General features: G+C 42.2%; 1 protein-coding gene across 2 annotated transcripts in view; it reads right to left on the bottom strand.

Moving 5' to 3' along the window:
• rnf13 (ring finger protein 13) overlaps positions 1-17,208 on the bottom strand; it is a 257,872-nt gene that overhangs the window by 199,652 nt on the left and 41,012 nt on the right. For both annotated transcript variants that reach the window (XM_060834542.1, XM_060834541.1), the window contains 2 exons: positions 3,574-3,708; positions 2,265-2,345 (listed from right to left, as the gene is read on the bottom strand). In XM_060834542.1, the coding sequence (XP_060690525.1) occupies positions 2,265-2,345; positions 3,574-3,687 (195 nt within the window). In that variant the 5' untranslated portion in view covers positions 3,688-3,708. The remainder of the gene's footprint in view (positions 1-2,264; positions 2,346-3,573; positions 3,709-17,208) is intronic.

The raw sequence follows: 17,208 nt of genomic DNA, 5'->3' as shown, positions 1-17,208 counted from the left end.
CGGCTCACCATGATCACACCTACGGTCCTCCACACTAGCTTTCTAAATTTAAGCCTACTATTGAATGGAAGCACCACGTAGACAACAAGCACTTCCCCAGAGACCTCTGTGCAGTCCTGGCTAGTCAAGGTCTAGGAGACAATTTCGCAACTTCTAGTATTTCCTCCACCCCCCACTACTTTCAATGCAGAAAGACATTTCAAAGCAATTCACAGAAGAATCAATCAAAATGTGACATCAAAATAGGTAACAGGCAAGGTGACCAAAATACTGGGAAAAGAGGTATATTTTAAGAAATGCCTTAAAAGAAACAGAGACAAAAAAACTGCAGATGTTGGAATCCAACATGAACAAGCAGGAGGCTGGAAGAACACAGTAAGCCAGGCAGCATCAGGTGGTGGTGAGGTCAACGTTGCAGGTGTAACCCTTCTTCAGGGCTAGGGGTGGTCAGGTGAACACAGGTAGAGGGCACGACCTGGTTGGTCAACGGAAGGAATGAATCCAGCTAGTAGTTGAAAGGAAGGGCTGATCAGAGGAAACTGAAGGGAGGAAGGAGGGGGGGGCTGGGAAGGGAAGTTAGTTGAAATCGGAAAACTCAATGTTTGAGTCCTCCAGGCTACATGCTGCCCAGATGGAAGAGGTGGTCCATTCCACCAATTTGTACTTTGATTCGTTGTGGCAATGGAGTCGGCGAAGGATGGTCATGCTGGAAAGGGAGTGGGAATGGGAATTAAAACAGGTGGAGATTGAGAGGTCAGGTCAGCCCCTCAGGCCTGGCCGAGATGCTCAGTGAAAAGATCCCCAGAGTTTACATTTGGTCTCCCCTGATGTAGAGAAGACCACAGCGGGAGCACCAGAGAAGAGAAACTGGTTTGGAGGAGAGGCAGGTGAACCTTTATCTCACCCAGAAGGACTGTTTGGGCCCCTGGATGGAGGTGAGGGGAGTTGTGTGCCAGCAGGTTTTGCACATTTTCTGGCTGAAGGGGAAGGTATCTTGGGGCTCAGGGGGTTTGTTGGGAAGAGTGGAGTGAACCAAGGATTGGCAAATGGAACAGTCCTTGCAGAAGGCACACAGATGGAGAGGAAAAGATGTTTTCAGTGGTGGGGTCTAACTGGAGTTGGCTGAAGTGTTTAAAGATGATGCATTGAATGCGGAGACTGGTGGGGTGTTAGGTGAGGACAAGGAGGTCCGTCTTTATTACCTTTAGTGGGGAGGGATTTAGGGCAGTGGAGAAGGTGTGGTGGAGGGCTGCCTGGATGACAGAGGGGGGGGAAAAAGCACATTATCCAAAATAGGTGGACATGTACGACGCCTGGGAGTTGAATGCTTCCTCATTCAAGCAGATGCAATGGAGGCGGAGAAATTGGGAAAACAGGATGAGTTCTTGCAGGATACCAGTTAGGAAGTGGTGTAGTCCAGGTAGTTATGGGAGTCTGTGGGTTTATAGTCTCCATACGGATGTTTACTGTCGCCAGAGATGGAAATGGAGAGGTCGAGAAACGGGAAGCAAGTGTTTGAGATGGCCCAAGTGAATTTAAAGGTGGAGTGGAAGCTGTGGGCGAAGTCAATGAATTGCTCCAGTTCAGCTTGGGTGCTCGATGCTGCACCGATGCAGTCAATGTAAAAGCAGAAGAGTTGGTGCACAGTGCCTGTGTAGGTACTAAGGAGGAACGGTTAGACATAGCCGCATAGCCGACAGAGTCGAAAATCACATGACATGGTTATAGTCCAACAGGTTCATTTAAAATCACAAGCTTTCGGAGTGCAGTCCCTTTGTCAGATGAAGTAAAGAGAAAACACAGGCACAATTTATAATCAGAGATCAAAAGATCACACAATGGTGAGTGGAGTGTTGCCAGGCCGAATAATAAGGTGATCAAGAGTGTCAGATGCAGTGTGTAAAGTGTTAACAACTGAATAACTTGTTAACTCAACCCTTTGTATGATCTTTCAATCTCTCTAATAAGTTCTGTGCCTTCTCCTCACTTCACCTGACACAGGGGCAGTGCTCAAAGCTTGTGTTCTCAAATAAACCTGTTGGACTGTAACCTGGTGTTGAGACACTTTGGATGTTTTCCACCCCTGTCCAACACCAGCACCTCCACCTCATTAAAAGAGAGAGAGTTCAAAATTCAGGGAGATTTATGGAAGGGTTTCCTGAGCTTAAGACCCGGACAGTGGGAAAAGGAACATGGATGACAGATTATTGTAGAAATCGGTGTTGATTCACAACAAGAGCTGCCCTCTTTACTTAATGAATTACCTTTAAACCATCTTTAGGAAGCCGGTAACCAAATCTTGATGGGAGATCATCAAAGTTCTGTGTTTGGTTATCAGCGGAGTGCTGAAAAATATTAACACAAAGAATTAGTTTCAGACAGCCATTAAATAGTGCATTATGTCATCATTAAATGTACAGTTTATATTAAAGTAATCAAAATGTTTCCTGGTTATGCAGACTAAGTTTTGTGCAGAATTTAATTGAGGCAAAGCAAACTAGGAAGCATACTGCAACATTAACTCAAAAACAATTTTTGAGATCTGGGCAACAATGAAAAGCAATTCTCCCAAGTTTCGAAGAGGACTCAGGTCAGACTCAAAACACTAACTCACTCTCTCTTCACAGTCACAGTTGACCTAAGTTTCTCCAGTGCTTTGTTTTTATTTAATGAAAAGGAATTATCTATTGTTCATTCATAGTTGCTCAAAGAACACTAATAATCAATTAGCGTGGGGCCTCAAGAGCATGCAGTTACATTTACATCAGAAAAACCGGTTTTCTTTCACTGAAATATACAAGTTGCCTTTTTGCAAATCTACAGTTCCTATAATTAATTTTTTTCCTGGTGCCATCTCAAAAATTATTCATTAATGTAATTTAACAAGTTCCCTTCATTGAACTCAGGTGGTCAGAACTGCTGACCCATAACAAAAATCTTTACACTAAGAACTAAACTCATCTTTATAAAACAGACATGGGATCAACTTCTTTCTGTATAACAATGTAATTTCATCATTGACTTTTCAGAGAAACCACTTCACTCAGCACAGACAAGAGATCACTGTCTCACTTTCCTAGGATACATAACTGGGGCAGCACAGTGGCTCAGTAGTTGGCATTGCTGCCTCACAGCACCAGGGACGTGGGTTTGATTTCACCCTCAGGCAACTGTATGGAGTTTGCACACGAAACATCTGAATCACACTCTGGGTGCTCCGGTTTCCTCCCACAGTCCAACGACATGCAGTTTAGAAAAATTGGTCGTGCTAAATTGCCCGTAGTGTCCTGGGATGTGTAGGCTAGTCATGTGAATTAAAGGGATAGGGATGGTCTGGATGGGAAGCCCTTTGAAGGCTCAGTGTGGACTCGATGGGCTGAATGGCCTGCCTCGACTCTGAAGGGATTCTATGATCTATGGGCTCATCCATACTGCGACCATCTCTCGCTTATGTTAAAGAATTTTACACAAATTTATTTTGACAGAAATGCTGCCTTCCAAAACAAACTAAAATTTAGAATTTTGCATTGCAATCAAAATCTTGAATTTTTTTTTTATGAATGCTATACTTACTGCAATAATGTCACCTTCCACAGGCCACAGGTGAAGAAAAGCAACAAAATACACCATAAAGCTTATGTGAATCTGTGATGCAGATAAAATCAACAACCCCAATGGCAAAATCATCTTCAAAATTTGCTGTAAAACCTATTCAAGAAAAAGAAAATTAAACATGTTTTATGTACAGACATTTACATAACACTTAAAATGAGCATTGTGAAGCAAAATGCACATTATTGAACCACATAAGCAGACATTTAGTTAGATGGCAAACAGTTTGGTCAGAGGTGGATTTTAAATGGTGTCTTAAAAGGAGGAAAGCAAAATAGAGCAAAAGGGTACAATTACAAAATTTCCAAAGTTAGGGCTGAGGCAAGTGAAGGGACAGATACCAAAGACCGACTGACCAAAAACAAGGGAGGGTTAAAGAAGCCTAAATTAGATGTGCAATATCACACAGGGCTGAGTCTGTAAGAGATTTCAGAGCTAGAGAAGGGCAAGGTTATGGAGGGATTGGAACGAGAAAGTTAAAATCAAGATGTTGCTTAACTGGAAGCCAATGTAACAGGACATAACACAAAAGTAAGCAGAGTTTTGAACAGACTCAAATTTAGAGGGCAGCTAAGTGCTGGCAATCCATGAGTATGTTGGAATAGTAAAGTCTAGAAAAAAAAAATGTCCAGTGATACTGTAAAAGCAAAAAGTAACTAAATCCCTATAAACTGGCATAATCCTCTCATCTTCACTGGATGATCATGCACTTCACATAATAGTTTTATTTTCAAGTTACTTAACTGATTATTCACATTAAGCGCCAGATCCCTCAGTGCATCAACCATTTAATTATAGAGTACCTAAAATTTCCATCTTTACTGCTTATATTTCCTAACTTTTTAAATCGAGCTTTGAGAAGATTGGTGGCTCAGGTTGAGGTTCTGGATGTAGGTTTGCTCACTGAGCTGAAAGGTTCATTTTCAGACGTTTAGTCACCATACTAGGTAACATCTTCAGTGAACCTCCAGACGAAGCACTGCTGATGATTCATGTTTTCTATTTATATGTTTGGGTTTCTTTTGGTTGGCGATGTCATTTCTGTTCTTGTTCTCAGGGGGTCCAAGTCAATGTGTTTGTTGATAGAGTTCTGGCTAGAATGCCACGCTTCTACGAATTCCCGTAAGTGTCCGATTGGTTTGTCCCAGGATAAACGTGTTGCATGGTATTTTGTAAATGACATTAGTTTTACTTGTTGTGTGTATAGGGTCTTTCAAGTTCATTACCTGTTTTAGTGTGGTGGGGGGTTTGTGGGCTACCATGCTTCCATGATGTCTGAGTAGTCGGGCAGTCACCATGCAAGAACTGTAACAGACACTACATTGGACAAACAGGCAGAAAACTAGCCACCAGAATACATGAACATCAACTAGCCAAAAAATGGCATGACCCTCTCACTAGTATCCTTACATACAGATAAGGATGGACACCACTGACTGGGACAACGCATCCATTTCAGAACAAGCCAAACAGAGACACACGTGAGAATTCCTAGAAGCATGGCATTCCTACCAGAATTCTATCAACACACAGACTTGGACCACATTTATCACCCTCTGAGCAAAAGAACAGGAAATGACATCACCAAAGAAACCCAAGCATATAAATAGAAAGCAGGAATCATCAGCAGTCCTTTGTCCAGAGGCTCACTGAAAATGTTACCTAAGATGGTGACAAACGTCTGAAAAGGAACCTTCCAGCTCAGCAAGTAACCATACATCCCTAACATTTTACATTAGTCAATAAAATGAAAATCATATGAGGCTCCTTGCTGAAAAGCTAATTTGAGCCCATTTCTTTTGGAGGAAAAGCACTCCATATTTCTATTATCCCATCAGAAAAATGTTTTTAGAAGTCTCTGGTATGAGACCAAGGGTGTTCAAACTGACTTGGAGTCCAAGAGAGCCAGGTCAAAAACAAAGGTCTAATAGAACTAGAATTAAAACTAATACAGGTAGTTCTCCTATAATGCATGTTTATTAAATACTAATCTGTCTGTAATGCAACTTGTGAATTGCCAAGTTTTTAAATAGAGTGAACTCCTATGTGCTGTTACATGATTCTCATGCCCAGCGCTAGGTGTCATGGTTAATCGACATCAGATAATCAGTCAGGTTGTGCGCTCTCTAGTGAAGTGCTTTGTGAAAGCCATTACGTATTATTTGTACTAATAGACTTGGAAAAGCTTCTTGAAAACATCTCTTCAGCCTGAGGATAAGAAGCTGGGAGCAATGTATTAATTTAAAAATTTAGAGTTGGGATAAGAGAGAAATTTCACTGGAACTGACTAACAGTAAAAAGGACGGTGTTGAGGAGCAGTTTGGAACAATTTTGTTGTTTGTATCAAGAGCTTTCTCTTCTTGTTTAAAAACTATCTTCAGATGTTAAAGAAAATCTGCAGACTCATGTGGATCTGTTTCTGTGACTAATCATTACGGTCACCAACTGCAAATAAAAATCAGTAGAGTCTTGGGGATTAGTCAGTCAGCTGCTCAAGGTAGTCAGAGCCAGGAAAGTCTGCACATAATGGGTGAGGGAGAGAATGGTGGGTGGCACACTTACTTTTGGAGCACGTAAGGATGTCCTGAAAAGGGTAAGTAGACTATGCAGAAGAGAATCCTTTTTCTAATGAAGGGCTTATGCCCGAAACGTCAATTCTCCTAATCCTTGGACGTTGCCTGCCTGCTGTGCTTTTCCACCACCACACTCTACTCTGATCTCCAACATCTACAATCCTCACTTTCTCCTATGTGGATGAGATTCAGGGTTAATCAGGGTCAGATGTCAGCAAGGATGAGTGAGTGGAGAAGCTGTTGCAGTAAATGGTGAGTACAGTAGCAGAAATAGAGTAAGTGTGAAGTATCAACGAGAAATGGTGGCACTTTGAGTGGAGGTGGTCATTGATTTTCTTCCAACATTTGGCGCATTCCTTCAGGTGGTTGAAGCTGCACTGGTCTGGACGGTAACCCTGGTCCAGGTTGGTGTGGTTCCAGTAGAATGGTGTCCTCTGTTAGCCTGGGAGAAAAGGGTGTCCTACCTCAACATCCCCAGCATCTCCATGTCCCTGCTCACAAAGAGGCACCAATTTTCCACTGTCTGCCACACCCAGGGTCAATGTCAGGAACCACGGGGCAGCTCTTGGCTGAGTGCACAATATCTTTTTGAAGATGGTGTCGCAACTCAGATGTTGGTGAATTCTGGGATATCCAGTAAGTGCTGAGTTGTTTTGAAAATAGCACATGGTATGATGGTGCTAAAAATGTGCGAGAGGGACACCAAAGGATGGGGTAGGTAAGTCAGGCAGGCTTTGTAAAATAGGGTGATAGACGTTTCATGATGTGAAACTCTCTCAAATACTTGACAAAGCTGAAAGATCAAGGGCTGAATCCTAAATTCTATCAAAAGGAGGTTTCATTCTGACATCTGACTTATGCAGTGTTACCACTGGATGGGATCAGAAGACTGGCTAGAATGTAGTGCAGCCAGCAGGTATAGATGCCTATCGAGAGTAATCCGTTGAAAATTCTTCCTGTAGGTCGCATTATTTCTATTGCACAATTTTCAACAACAACATTGCAACAACTTTAGGCCAACATATTTTGCCCATTTTTTAAAAATTGAGTTCATATTTCACCACCTGGCATTGTGTGTCTTGAACTAATTTCCCCAGCTAGCATTCTGGTTTCCAAGTCCAGTGACATTAGCACCACCTCTACTGTTTCTCTCCTTCCTTGTTTCTACACCTCCAAGCCCCAGCTCCCCCATCCTTTAAAACTGTTCTTAAATTACTATAAAAAGAAATAGAATGCTCTTGATTCCTCGAGCTTGCCACAAAGTAATTATCCAATTGGCTTTGGTGAATTTGGCTGAACATGACATACAGAAGTTTAATTTAGACTACTGGCATTGCTCCAGTGTAATATAAAACTGGTTTTACATGAATTAGGGATAGGTAATAAATGCTGTCCTAACCTGCGACTTCCTCATCCCAGGAGGATAAAAAGTTGCTGAGGATAGGTAAGGAGTGCTGTGCATAATACTTCAATTTATTGTTGAATCAACATGAAATTGAATCCAAATTAGATATTTGGAAGTTGGAAGCAAATTAATCTGAGAACAAGTCAGGAGAATGAAGTGCAAATACACAAGGAACAAAAAAAAACAAAAACCTTGATGCTGGAAATGAAACAAAAACAGAAATTGCTGGAAAAAATTCAGGTCTGACAGCATCTGTGGAGAGAAAGCAGAATCAATGTTTTGGATCCAGTGATCCTTCTTCAAAACTCTACCAGCTAGGTAAGGTGGTAGCATGGTGAAGACAAGGGATGAGGTTAAAGGAGTGAGAGGATAGGGCCAGTCCTTGCTCAGAGGGAGATAAAGGCTATAGACAAGCAACAGGACAAATGGTGGTAAGCTGCAGCAGGAGGAAAGTTGATAATGAGGAGAGTTAGTAATTGAGAATGGATCAGCTGTGCTGCAAATAGCCCATGTGATGACAATCCTGGGGTATAAGGTGGGTGACAGAGGGGTGATCAGGTCCTAAAGTTATTGAACTCAATATGGAGTCCTTAAGGCTGCAGAGTTCTCAAATAGAAAACAAGGTGCTGATCTTCCAGCTTGTGCTGAGCCTCACTGGAGTACTGCAGTAGGCCTGAGTCAAAAACATTGGCCAGGAACATGCTATTTTGAAGTGGCAGACAATTAGAAGCTTGGGGTCATTTTTATGTAATGGAGGATTCCCCAGAATGGCTGGTAAGACCCTCAGCCACATCTGACCTATTTTGTGCACTATGGTCCTCATCCCTTCTCTTCCCCCCTCAGAACACCAATACAGTCCCCAGTCTTCACTTTACACCCCACCAGTATCTGGATCCAAAGGATCGTAAACGGCAATTTCTGCCAGCTCCAGATTCCCTCTCCTCGCTTTTTCAGCATTCTGTAGGAATCATTCTCTCCAAAACACCCTGTCCTCTTGAGATATTAAACAGTTCATTTGCTCTGCTGACCTGCAGGGAATTGGATATCCCCAGGCTTTTGGGAGCGGGGGGGGGGGGGTGAAGAGGAGAAAGGTCTCTGTTCTACAGGTAGAATGTAAGGAATTTACATTCCCATCTCTTGGCATTCAAAGCAATTTGCATGGTCATTTCAGAGTTATTCAAAAGCCAATTTACATCGTCATCTCCTATTATTTACACTCTCATCCCCCATTCAGAAATTAAGAACATTACAGTTGGAATTTTGAATACTCCCTGTAGTTAAACAAAACTATTTGCAACAGATTTGACCAATAAGGAATGATTTACATTATACTGTTTCTGGAGATGGTCAAGTCACTGCATTATGTCTTGAGTGGCATGTGACTGCAGGGATGTAGCTGGGGGTTGTCTTATGGGCATTATTGACTGTGATGTAAAGATTTTATATAAAGGAAGGACTATTTGCTTTGTCCAGGAAGATCTTTGATACGACTTTGCAAGCCCTGCGAAGTGCGTGTTGGAGGTTCCTCCAGAAAGTTTGTATTGTATTGTGCTTAAAACTTTGCTTGTTCACAGAAGTTGGCATTTGCAGTTGCATCAAGTGTAAGAGTCTCGGGAGAAAAAAAAACAAAAACTCTCCTCCTGCACTCCCAACACCCCATTACACTGGCCTATTTACCTCCTCCCTCCTCACTACCCAAGGTCCCAGATACAGCAGTTCACCTGCACTTTATTAAATCTAGTCTATATCTGTTACTCATGATGTGATGTCCTCTACACTGAGGAGACTAAACACAGACTGGGTGGCCAATTTGCGAATATGGAAGGGGGGAGGCAGGCAATTCTTGTCCATTGGCAAGTTCTCCCTGCCGCTGTCTGAGGTGGGTGTACGATATCACGGTTTTGGATGACTGTACTTGGCAAAACAAGATTTTGGTGCAAATTGTAGTAATGGTTCCTTAAACAGAGGGGAAAAAAAAAGATGAAAATTCAGTTGGAGCGATGGTAAGTGAGTCCAGCACACTTACAGTCTCTGTTGCCTGCCCCTTCAACACACCACCATGCTACCTGGCCAACATTTCTGACTCGGGCCTGCTGTAGAGGGGCTCGGAGTAAGCTGGAAGAACAGCATCTCATTTTCCATTTTGGAATGCTGCATCCTTTGCAAGGTTAAGAGATTAATTTTTACTCTCTCTGGACATTAATATAATGTTAAACTGTACTGTCTTTTTACAGAAGCTGAACATTCTGGAAGTTGATGGGGGCGATATTCATACAGGATTGTGGAGGATTCACACTTCATTTGGGCAGCCATTTACTATTATCAAATTAAACTCTCATTCAGTCCGTTCCATTAAAAAAAATGTTTTCACAGCCATCCCCCAAAGCTAGAACATATCACACATTGTGTTGAGGAATCACGGAGTCAGGAAATAGTTTGCATAAAGATTCCCCAGGATTGAGGCATTTACATTTACATTACCTCAGAGGGCAATTGTAGTTGGGGTAACACGTGGTAATAGGTGGGGAGTGACCAGAGTACCTGTAAGCATTACCAATTGACCTGTATAAAAGAGGATGTTTTCTTTGTTTGGAACCACTAACTCGACTTCGCACACCTGCAAAGGGTGTCAAAGGGGGGTCACCGAGATTGTACAGGCTTTAATAAACTTCATCTGTTCACAGAAGTTGGTGTGTGTGAATTGTCTCCTGTGTGAGAAACCTTGGAACAGAACCTAACACCTTCGGTATTCAATATCAAGTTAAACAAATTTTAGGGCTAAACATCTTCGACATCCTTTAGCCACCCCCACACCAAAAGCCTTGTTATCATAGACAGCTTTCAGCTACTAATGGTCGCCATTATCAGCTTTTCCTTTTTCCACGGCTTACCATCATCCATCTCTGTTTGTCTGTCTTTCACTCCCTCTGTCTCCACCTTTCCCCTCAGTTTAATTACTACTCAGCCTCACCGCAGCTTCAACAGGTATGCCACTTTTTCCTAGCTACTTATTCTGATGAAGTGTCAATGAACCCAAAGTGTTGGCATTGCCTTCTCTCCATACACAAACAAAAATTCATGAATGTAATAAATCACCAAAGATAGAGCTGAAAAATTCTTGAGGCTTGAGAAGTCATAGCTCCTGATACCCAAGCATTTAGGGCAGCCAAAAGAAAAAAAAAATGAATGACTCAAACTAGAGTCAAAATACAAGTACATATTACTTGAACTAAGATGCTTTGGTTGGAAAACGCCAGTTTATGAATAATTAAAAAGAACGTTACAATTAAATTGTAGCATTAAGTACTTGAAGAAATTAGAGTCTTAGAATTGTGAGAGGCAACCAAATTAAATTTAGAGACATACAAGAAAATAATATATAATAGACCTAAGACTTTGTATCTAAGTATATCCGTACCAAAGGTGGCAGCAGAAATGGTGACTTTTCGCTGTATTCAACATGTCACAATAAATCTAAGAGGACAAATGAAGCAAAGGGAAATGAGTCAAACAGTCAGGGCAGGCAGGGACAAGGCAATAAATTAAACTGCATTTATTTCAATACAACGGGCCTAACAGGGAAGGTAGAGGAACTCAGGGCATGGTTAGCAACATGGGATTGGGATATCATAGCAATTACAGAAACATGGTTCAGGGATGGGCAGGACTAGCAGCTTAATGTTCCAGGATACAAATGCTACAGGAAGGATAGAAAGGGAGGGAAGAGAGGAGGGATTTTGTTAAGGGATAGCACTACAGCTGTGTTGAGGGAGGATATTCCCAGAAATACATCCAGGGAGGTCATTTGGGTGGAACTGAGAAATAAGAAAGGGATGATCACCTTTTTGGGACTGTATTATCGACCCCTCCCGATAGTCAGAGGGAAATTGAGAAACAAACTGGTAAGGAGATCTCAGCTATCTAAGAATAATAGGGTAGTTATGGTAGAGGATTTTAACTTTCCAAACATCGACTGGGACTGCCATAGTGTTAAGGGTTTAGATGGAGAGGAATTTCTCAAGTGTGTACAAGACAATTTTCTCATTCAGTATGTGGATGTACCTACTAGAGAAGGTACAAAACTTGACCTACTCTTGGGAAATAAGGCAGGGCAGGTGACTGAGGTGTCAGTGGGGGAGCACTGTGGGGCCAGCAACCACAATTCTATTCGTTTGAAAATAGTGATGGAAAAGGATAGACCAGATCAAAAAGTTGAAGTTCTAAATTGGAGAAAGAGCAATGTTGACTGTATTAGGCAAGAACTTTCAAAAGCTGATTGGAGGCAGATGCTCGCAGATGAAGGGCCGGCTGGAAAATGGGAAGTCTTCAGAAACGAGATAACAAGAATCCGGAAAAAGTATATTCCTGTCAGGGTGAAAGGGAAGGCTGGTGGTATAGGGAATGCTGGATACTAAAGAAATTGAGGGCTTGGTTAAGAAAAAGGAAGCATATGTCCGGTATAGACAGGATAGATCAAGTGAATCCTTAGAAGAGTATAAAGAAAGTAGGAGTATACTTCAGAGGGAAATCAGGAGGGCAAACGGGGACATGAGATAGCTTTGGCAAATAGAATTGAGGAGAATCCAAAAGGGTTTTTACCAATATATTAAGGACAAAAGGGTAACTAGGGAGAGAATAGGGCCCCTCAAAGATCAGCAACGTCGCCTTTGCGTGGAGCCACAGAAAATGGGGGAGATGCAAAATATTCATTTAGTATCAGTATTTACTGTGGAAAAGGATATGAAAGATATAGACTGTAGGGAAATAGATGGTGACAACTTGCAACTTGTCCAGATTACAGAGGAGGAAGTTCTGGATGTCTGGAAACGGTTAGAGGTAGATAAATCCCCAGGACCTGATCAGGTGTACCCGAGAACTCTGTGGGAAGCTAGAGAAGTGATTGCTGGGCCTCTTGTTGAGATATTTGTATCATCGATAGTCACAGGTGAGGTGCCGGAAGACTGGAGGTTGGCAAATGTGGTGTCATTGTTTAACGGCGGTAAAGACAAGCCAGGGAACTATAGACCGGTGAGCCTGACCTCGGTGGCAGGCATGTTGGAGGGAATCATGAGGGACAGGATGTACATATATTTGGAAAGTCAAGGACTCATTCGGGTTAGTCAACATGGCTTTATGGGTGGGAAATCATGTCTCACAAACTTGATTGAGCTTTTTGAAGTAACAAAGAAGATCGATGAGGGCAGAACAGTAGATGTGATCTATAAGGACTTCAGTAAGGCGTTCAACAAGGTTCCCCATGGGAGACTGATTAGCAAGCTTAGATCTCATGGAATACAGGGAGAACTAGCCATTTGGATACAGAACTGGCTCAAAGGTAGAAGACAGAGGGTGGTGGTGGGGGTGGAGGGTTGTTTTTCAGACTGGAGGCCTGTGACCAGTGGAGTTCCACAGGATCGGTGCTGGGTCCTCTACTTTTTGTCATTTACATAAATGATTTGGATGCGAGCATAAGAGGTAGAGTTAGTAAGTTTGCAGATGACACCAAAATTTGACGTGTAGTGAACAGCGAAGAGGGCTACCACAGAATACAACAGGATCTGGACCAGATGGGCCAATGGGCTGAGAAGTGGCAGATGGAGTTTAATTCAGATAAATGTGAGGTGCTGCATTTTGGGAAAGCAAATCTTAGCAGGACTTATACACTTAATGGTAAGGTCCTAGGAAGTGTTGCTGAACAAAGAGACCTTGGAGTTCAGGTTCATAGCTCCTTGAAAGTGGAGTCCCAGGTAGATAGCACAGTGAAGACAGCGTTTGGTATGCTTTCCTTTATTGGTCAGAGTATTGAGTACAGGAGTTGGGAGGTTATGTTACGGCTGTACAGGACATCGGTTAGGCCACTATTGGAATATTGCGAGCAATTCTGGTCTCCTTCCTATTGGAAAGATGTTCAACTTGAAAGGGTTCAAAAAATTTACAAGGATGTTGCCAGGGTTGTAGGATTTGAGCTATAGGGAGAGGCTGAACAGGCTGAGGCTGTTTTCCCTGGAGCGTCAGAGCCTGAGGGGTGACCTTATTGAAGTTTAAAAAATTATGAGGGGCATGGAGAGGATAAATCGACAAAGTCTTCTCCCTGGGTTCAGGGAGTCCAGAACTAGAGGGCATAGGTTTAGGGAGAGAGGGGAAAGATATGAGAGAGACCTAAGGGGCAACGCTTTCACGCAGAGGGTGGTACATGTATGGAATGAGCTGCCAGAGGAAGTGGTGGAGGCTGGTACAATTGCAGCAATTAAAAAGCATTTGGATGGGTATATGAATAGGAAGGGTTTGGAGGGATATGGGCCAGGTGCTGGCAGGTGGGACTAGATTGGGTTGGGATATCTAGTCGGCATGGACGAGTTGGACTGAAGGGTCTGTTTCCATGCTGTACATCTCTAAGACTATGATAGAATCATAACATTACCTTGTGCCAATACCTTTGCAAATCTCAAAACCTAGTGTTGACATATTTGTCAAACAAAAACTTAATGACATGGGATTTTTAATTAAATTTAATTTGAATGCATTCTGAAATGTAGAAAGGGATTTTTAAGTAAAAATCCCATTCCACATTTCAGAATGCATTCAAATGCACACACATTTCAGTGAGGAAGTAGCAAGGAATTCCATGAGATTATTCTTAAAAAATGGTGAAAACTGAGTAATCGCTACAAATTAAGTCCAAACAAAATATGGACTTTCCTATGAAGAGCAATCAAATGGACTTTTGTAATATTCCCTCCAGTTTGTTACAATGAGGTACAATTTAATTGAAACATTCAAGCTTTAAAGGGTTAAATGGTAAACATTAGGAGGATGCTTTCCCTGGTTGGACAAACTAGATTTAGGATGGTCATAACATTCGGGCAAGGTATTTAGGACTGAAATGACAAGAACCTTCTCTACGCTGAGTTCTCTACTGCAAATAGTTATGAACAGTGTATATTTAAGTCACAGACTAATAATCTTTTGGTTGTACAGGAAGTCCGTGGGTTGCAAAAGGGTTTTATTCTGGAATCTGTACCCAAGTTGAAACACAATGCAGGACAACATAAAGCAGCTTTTCTTAAGTCCAGGAAATGTGCAGGTCAGGCCTTTGAAATTATAATTTGTGGTATTGTGTTCAAGAATCAGGGAGACCTTGTAAATGGAACCAGGGAACATGGGAACATGCGAACATGCAGAAAAGTTTGGGTGATGTAGTCAATTAGTCCTGGTCTTATTGAAAGGCAGAGGAAGTGCAAAGAACCAAACAGCTTAACACTTTTTATTTAGAGTGAGTCACCGATGTACAGTATGGAAACAGACCCTTCGGTCCAACTTGTCCATGGTGACCATATATCCTAACTTAATCTAGTCCCAACTGCCAGCACTTTGCACATATCCCTTCAAACCTTTTCTATTCCTATACCCATCCAGATGCCTTTTAAATGCTGTAATTGTACTAGACTGCACCACTTCTTCTGGCACCTCATTCTGTACATGTACCACTCTCTGCGTGAGAAAGTTGCTCGTTAGGTCTCTTATCTTTCCCCTCCCATCCTGAACTATGCCCTCTAGTTCTGGACTCCCTGCACCCCAGGGAAAAGACTGTCTAATTATCCTATCCTTGCCCCTCATGATTTTATAAACCACTATAAAGTCACTCCTCAGCCTCAAACTCCAGGGAAAACATCCAGTCTACTCAGCCTGTCCTTACAGGTCAAATCCTCCAACCCGGGAGGATTTACAAAGATCCTTGTAAATCTTTTTTGAAACCTTTCAAATTTCACAACATCCTTCTGATAGAAGGGAGACCAGAATTGCACACAATATCCCAAGTGTGGCCTAACCAACCTCCCAATTCCTATACTCAATGCTCTGATCAATAAAGGAAAGCATATCAAACGTCATCTTCATTATCCTATTTACCTGAGTCTCTACTTTCAAGGAACTATGAACCTGCACTTCAGGATCTCTCTGTTCAGCAACACTCCCTTGGATCTTACCATTAAGTATATAATTCCTGCTCTGATTTGCCTTTCCAAAATGCAGCACCTTGCACTTACCGAAATTGAACTCCATCTGCCACTCCTCAGCCCAGTGGTGCATCGGATCAAGATCCCATTGTACTCTCAGGTAACCTACTTTGCTGTCCACTACACCTCCAATTTTGGTGTCATCTGCAAACTTATTAAATATACCTTAGTTCACACCCAAATAATTTCTACAAATGACAAAAAGTAGTAGACCCAGCATCAATCCTTGTGGCACTCCACTGACCACAGGCCTCCAGTCTGAAAAGCAACCCTCCACCACCACCCTCTGCCTTCTACCTTCAAGTCAATTCTGTATCCAATGGCTAGTTCACCCTGCATTCCATGAGATCTAACCTTGCTAACTAGTCTCCCATGAGTCAAATGTCTATCTAAAGTCCATATAGATTACGTCCACCACTTAGCCCTCCTTAATCCTCTTTGTTACTTCAAAAAACTCATGCTCATGAGACATGATTTTCTGCACACAAAGCCACTTTGACTATCCCTCGTTAGTCCTTGCTCTTCCAAATACATGTAAATCCTATCCCTCAGGATTCCCTCCATCAGTTTGCCCACCACAGATGTCAGGCTCACTGGTCTATAGATCCCCGGCTTGTCCTTACCACCTTTCTTAAACAGTGGCACCACAATAGCCAACCTCCAGTCTTCCAGCACCTCACCTTGACTAGCAATAATACAAACATCTCAGTAAGAGGGCCCTGCAATCAATTCCCTAGCTACTCAAAGAGCTCTGGGGTACACCTGATCAGGTCCTGGGGACTAATCCACTTGTGTGTTTCAAGACATCCAGCACTTCCTCCTCTGTAATATGGACATTTTGCAAGATATCACCATCTATTCCCCCTACATTCTATATCTTCCATGTCCTTTTCCACAATAAATACTGATGCAAAATACTCATTTAGTATCTCCCCCATTTTCTGCAGCTCCACACAAAGGCCACCTTGCTGATCTTTGAAGGCCCTACTCGCTCCCTAGTTACCCTTTTGTCCTGAATGCATTTGTACACACCGTTTGGATTCTCCTTGCCGAAGCTATCTCGAGTCCCCTTTTCACCCTTCTGATCTCCCTCTTAGGAGTATGAAGGCAATAGGAGTATACTTAAGGATTCACTCAATCTATCTAGTCTATACCTGACATATGCTTCCTCCTTTTTCTTAAAAAAATCCTCAATTTCTCTAGTCATCCACCATTCTCTACAGCTACCAGGCTCCCCTTTCACCCAAACAGGAATGTATGGTCTTTGGACTCTTGTTACCTCATTTTTGAAGACTTCCCTTTACCTGCGAACATCTACCCCCAGTCAGCTTTTGAAAGTTGTCTAATACCATCAAATTAGCCTTCCTCCAGTTTAGAACTTCAACTTTTAGATCTGGTTCTATCCTTTAACATTATTTTAAAACTAATAGAATTATGGTCACTGGCCCCGAAGTGCTCCCCCCACTGACACCTCAGTCACATGCCCTGCCTATTTCCCAAGAGTAGGTCAAGTTTTGCATTTCTCTAGTAACTGCATCCACATACGGAATCAGAAAATTTTGTACACACTTAAATTCCTCTCCATCTAAATCCTTAACACTAT

This window comes from Hemiscyllium ocellatum, chromosome 13 (assembly GCF_020745735.1).
Source record: "Hemiscyllium ocellatum isolate sHemOce1 chromosome 13, sHemOce1.pat.X.cur, whole genome shotgun sequence".
Lineage (NCBI taxonomy): Eukaryota > Metazoa > Chordata > Chondrichthyes > Orectolobiformes > Hemiscylliidae > Hemiscyllium > Hemiscyllium ocellatum.
The sequence above is the reverse complement of the archived record's forward strand: the minus strand, read 5'-3'. Positions and strand labels throughout refer to the sequence as shown.